Source organism: Morone saxatilis, unplaced genomic scaffold (assembly GCF_004916995.1).
Source record: "Morone saxatilis isolate NCDOM2014 unplaced genomic scaffold, NCSU_SB_2.0 Contig2, whole genome shotgun sequence".
NCBI classification, from domain to species: domain Eukaryota; kingdom Metazoa; phylum Chordata; class Actinopteri; family Moronidae; genus Morone; species Morone saxatilis.
This window is the reverse complement of record NW_023339762.1, coordinates 27,388,828-27,393,627: the sequence shown is the minus strand read 5'-3', so window position 1 is coordinate 27,393,627 and position 4,800 is coordinate 27,388,828. Positions and strand designations below refer to the sequence as shown.

The 4,800-nt window shown below is 42.6% G+C and overlaps 2 protein-coding genes across 6 annotated transcripts in view; one reads left to right on the top strand and one right to left on the bottom strand.

The window, feature by feature from the left end:
• The first annotated feature begins 224 nt into the window (after positions 1 to 224).
• On the top strand, positions 225 to 2,632 carry lyrm5b (LYR motif containing 5b). The gene is made up of 3 exons (XM_035665469.1): positions 225 to 481; positions 1,394 to 1,487; positions 2,247 to 2,632. Exons 2-3 carry the CDS (start codon positions 1,443 to 1,445, stop codon positions 2,451 to 2,453), a joined length of 252 nt encoding a protein of 83 aa, XP_035521362.1. The 5' UTR covers positions 225 to 481; positions 1,394 to 1,442; the 3' UTR covers positions 2,454 to 2,632.
• Positions 2,517 to 4,800, bottom strand: part of si:ch211-59o9.10 (uncharacterized protein LOC561841 homolog) — a 4,914-nt gene continuing 2,630 nt past the window's right edge. For 4 of the 5 annotated variants that reach the window (XM_035665464.1, XM_035665465.1, XM_035665463.1 and 1 more), the window contains 6 exons: positions 4,557 to 4,648; positions 4,396 to 4,479; positions 4,238 to 4,313; positions 3,670 to 3,761; positions 3,464 to 3,582; positions 3,130 to 3,369 (listed from right to left, as the gene is read on the bottom strand). In XM_035665464.1, the coding sequence (XP_035521357.1) occupies positions 3,138 to 3,369; positions 3,464 to 3,582; positions 3,670 to 3,761; positions 4,238 to 4,313; positions 4,396 to 4,479; positions 4,557 to 4,648 (695 nt within the window). In that variant the 3' untranslated portion in view covers positions 3,130 to 3,137. Of the gene's footprint in view, positions 2,779 to 3,129; positions 3,370 to 3,463; positions 3,583 to 3,669; positions 3,762 to 4,237; positions 4,314 to 4,395; positions 4,480 to 4,556; positions 4,649 to 4,800 lie in introns of those variants that run through there. The other variant, XM_035665466.1, reaches the window with a different exon arrangement.

Sequence of the window (4,800 nt, the reverse complement as noted above, 5' to 3'; positions counted from 1 at the left end):
AGCTTCCATATAAATATGTATTAGTGTTATTAGTATCTGTATAGTTATTGATAAAACGACATAACAATCATAATAACATCTTCCTCCATTTTATTTATAGAATATAGTTTTTGCTACCTTATAAAGGTTATAAAAATCCTTTAAAACACGAAATTCACTGCTGCTCTCTAAGCAGTTGTGCGCATGTACGGAAGCGTTTGTTGTCCGTTTTGGGGGATTACTATCTCTGCGTGCGCTGCTCTTTGGTTGTTTACTTTCTGAGCTCGTTAGAAAACGTTAAAATATAAAGCTACCGTTTAACGTTACTGTTGATGAGGCTGCCGCTGACCTCGGGTCAGTTTTAAACAAACTCAGTTTTATTTCTTTTAGCACATTTAACCGCCGTTAGCACTGTTAGCTTGCTCGCTAACTCACAAACTGAACTTTGAACTTTGAGCCGACGTTGGAGCAGCTGCTGCGGAGAGCAGAGGTCATCCGACAGGTAAGACTCTTCTCTCTGATTATAAAGCGCAGTAACATTCATAACATTAATACACTGAAGCTGAACTTTATGTTGATATTTCTGCTCCTTTCATCGTCCACTGACAGCTGTTAGCAGTTTAATGAGTGAGGAAGTTCTCAGAATGACTAGTTATTAATATCAGTGTCAGTATAAATACACATATTTAACTAACACTGTTTCTCTGCAGTAACTCAAACATCCACTGTAGTTTATTCTCTGCATATTGTTCATATTACTGAATCCACTAAAATACATATCCCAGCGTCCTTTGCGCTGTTTACAAATGTTATTGTTTGTTTATATCTACACTCAGTAGTTTATTTTGCTGAGCTCGTTGTGCTGTTTGTTATTCTGTTTCTGTCCTTAAAGAATCACACACAGGCTCACATATATAACAGTACAATAAACTTTATGAAACAACGTTTACAACACATTTAATAGTTTGTCCTCTTTTAAATTCAGCAAACCGCTCTCCGGTTGTTTTCTTCATTTTTGGAGGAACTCTTTGGAGACTTCAGCAGCACAGATTGGAACATTTGTGTGGTCAAATTAACAAACAATGCTCGAGTTTGGGGCCCCTGGGGGCCGCGGGGTCCTAACAGCAGCTTCTTTGGCTTATAGGGAGGGCCGGCTCCACACAGTGTACAAATCTATTATTCTACTAATATATATATATATATATATTGATTATTTTCTATATAAAGATGGAGCTCATTTTAACTTCTTTTTACACTGTAAATCATTTTTATTACCATCATTATTAGAGTCTGTAGAAGAATCTAAAGCTATCGGAGTAAAAAGTACAATATAATGTTTCCAAGTAGAGTCCAGGTATTGTTCAGTAAATGTACTTTCTGAAGATTAATGTGAACTTGGTTGTCTGTTTTGCAGCTCAGCCCCCTTCTCTTCCTCCTCTTCCTCTTCCTCCTCCCCTGAGACGATGGCGAACCCTCTGAGGGCTGAAGTGGTCCGACTTTATAAAAATGTGAGTCTGTATTTTTTGATTCTGGATGAAATGTTTGTATCAGACTCCTGATCGTCGTCTGAATGTGATTTAATGGTGAAACCAGCGGCGTTAGTTTCATTAACCAGCGGGAATAAATCCTTTAATTCCATCAGGATGAAACTGACGGTAAAAGATTAATGTGGACCCAAATACAACGTATTTAAATTCTATAAATGAGTTGTGTATCATTAAATATGATCTCATTTCCACATTTTAGGCCAAACTCATTTTTAACAAAGTTTTTAGATTATTTCCAGGATTTTTGATCTTTTTATTCAGTTTCAGGTGTTTGTGACTGAAAAATAAGTCTCAGAATTTCCAGAAAAGAACAAAAGATCAAACATGTCTCTGTCTGTTCCCACACATCTTCTGGAATCGAAATTTAGAGACGAGTTTTTCCGTCTTGGAAACGCCTGTAAATCGATTACAAAGACCAAAGATCCTGGAAAGAGTCGGCCATGTCCTGGAGAATATTCATTGTATTTTGTCTGAAACTGCACAGTGTGACTCTTTAAAGCCGGTTTACTGGAGGGAAAACGTTAACGCTCCCTTTTTATTTCAGCGCCGTAAAGACCCTGAAACACTTTATTATGAACCTTAAAACTGGCTCATTATGAGGCTGATCAGTAAATGATACGACTGTCCTGAACTGCTGAAACCTGGAAAAGAAAAGATTCTCTTTCATACCAAGAGAAACTTTCTTCCTCCTGAGTGAACAACGCTCTCCTTCCTCCACAGCTCCTCTACCTCGGGCGGGAGTACCCCAAAGGAGCCGACTACTTCAGGGACCGTCTGAGAGCGGCGTTCGCCAAAAACAGATCGGTGCAGGACCCGGAGCAGATCAAGGAGATGATCGGTCGGGGGGAGTACGTGGCCCGAGAGCTGGAGGCGCTCTACTACCTGAGGAAGTACAGAGCCATGAAGAAACGCTACTACGAAGAGTAACAGACACTCACACTGGCAGAAACCACAGGACCCATTCGTCCTGCTGGAAGTACGAGACAAACATAAGAGGAAAAAAATCTTTGAATTTATTGCAAACAGCGGACGCCGTCCCCTCGAGACAAAAACAGAATCACTGATTCAGTACAGAGAGAAAACAAATAAAAGTATAAAAAAGACAAGTTGTGAGGTGATGGTCCTTCAAATACTGGCGGGACGAGAGCGCCAACCCGTCTGTCTCTGGAGGACGTCAGAGGTTTGAGGCCGGGGGGGCGAGGCAGTCCCCGTCAGCCAGGTTGGCTCTGCAGATCGGACACGTGGGGTTATCCTGTCGGTGGAAAACAGTCTTATTCTCTTAACCTGTTCATTATAAACCTGTAAAACAACAAACTAGCTCAGTCAGAGTACGAGGCCACAGCACGAGTTCTTTAAGAGTTTCATTCTGGTGATCATCCAGGAAGAAACCGTCAGTGTGGGATCGAGGTAAAGATCGCAGTCCGGTGCTTCTACAGCGTCTAAAGTCCGAACCAACTAGCATAAAGCCAGAGTCACTAATCAATACTCTCATCATTAAAGCATCAATCAACCTGATCAGCCTTTATCAGGTTAGGCTCGTCGTTTCTGTAAGTGAGATCTAAAACGCTTATTGGACAACGCATCCATATGCAGGTTTCAGTTTGAATCCAACTAAAATAGCTCGCCTGCACGCAAACTCCCTTTAAGAAATATCACATTATTAACATTCCTAACGTGTTCGTAACAACACGTAACTCTAGAAACTGCTGGCTGTGTTTGTGGCGGGAACGTAACGCGTGTTACCTTTAACCATCTGTCAATACACTGGACGTGGTAGTCATGGAAACAGGGCAGCATCCTCAGCTTCTCCCCGTCAGTGTAGTCACAGAAACAGATCTGACACCTGTCAATCAGCAGAAGGTCAGAGGTCAGAACAGACAGCAGCAGACAGTAGACTCTGAGGTCCTGGTCCAGCTCAGACCAGCTGCTGGACTCACTGAGTGTTTCCGGCGCCGCTGGCAGACTTGAAGGTTTTGGTGGGAAACCTCTGGATTTCCCTCCGGCTCAACTTTTTGGACACGACGGCTCCTTGACGCTCCTCGAACTCCAGCAGAGCCTAAAGACGACATCAGCAGTTCTACGGGTCAGCGTCGGTTTAAATCTGCTAAATAAAAACATTCCTCTTCCTCGTCCTCTTCCTCACCTCGTAGTCGTTTCCCTGAAGGTTTGTTGAAAACTCTAGCGGGGCGTTCCTCCGTCGGCCCCGGCCACGTCTCCTGTGTTGACCAATCGGATCTGTGTGAAGAACCATCAGTTTAAATACGCACACACTAAACCTGCAGGTCGTCTCACACTCACAGGCGAGGGATCGGCAGGAAGCGACATTTGTTCTCGTCAGCGTCACCGTTTCCTGTTCACTTAACGCTACAACCTGCTGCTTCACGATAAATCTTCTAAAGTTCACAGTTAAAACAATCCAATTCAGAGAAAAATAAGTTTGACATTTGTTTAAATTTCATGTTTTCACAGAATAAAAAACAAATAATAATTTGCCTTCAAGGCTTCCGTAGAATTCACTTTAATTTATGTCGTCTTGTTACAATCTGTTCTTCTGGCGCCACCTACTGTTCATCTCATGAACCGACTCCTAATAATCTCATAACGAGGGAAACTGCAGCTGCTCTAACACTGGATTCCTCTCAAAGTACTGTCACTTTAAATGTTAGTTTAGAGGGTTTTAATAATAATAATAATTTAGTTTATGATCTCACCGTCTTCAAAGCCGACCAGCGGAGAGACAGCAGCCAGCATGTGAGACATCCAGCTGTGCTCCATGTAGGAGTAATACTGCAGAGGACAGCAGCTCAGTTATTGAAGCACTTTACATGTGAGAGCCTGTGATGGAACAGATGATGTGACGCTGACTCACCCTGTGGTGGCTCTGCTGATGAAGATGATGATGATGGAGGTGGTGCTGGTGTCTGCTGTGTGTCTCCTCCTGGTCGAACTGGGCCTGAGTGAGTGACAGAGACATGATGAGGTTTCCACTCGGTACAGGTGAGTGGTTGGTCTGCAGGTGAAGGATCCTACCTGCAGGCTTCGAGCCAACGCCTCGTCTTCCTCCTCCTGCGCCGAGCGAACCACGGCCTCCTCATCGTCACTGATGACGATCTCCTCCAGTGCTGCACAAACAAAGGAGAAAATAAAGGATCTTGTTTTGGATCAATGATTCAATTTACAAGTTAGAATAATTATCAGGTTTTCTGTTTTTACATTTACGACCTTTTAAATAACATTTAATTTCCATAATTAACAAACAACAACTACTGTTAGT

Coding starts and splice junctions, on each gene's coding strand:
- lyrm5b (XM_035665469.1), top strand. CDS start 1,443: ATGGCGAACCCTCTGAGGGCTGAAGTGGTCCGACTTTATAAAAAT. Junction 1,488..2,246: donor TGGTCCGACTTTATAAAAAT/GTGAGTCTGTAT, acceptor CTTCCTCCACAG/CTCCTCTACCTCGGGCGGGA.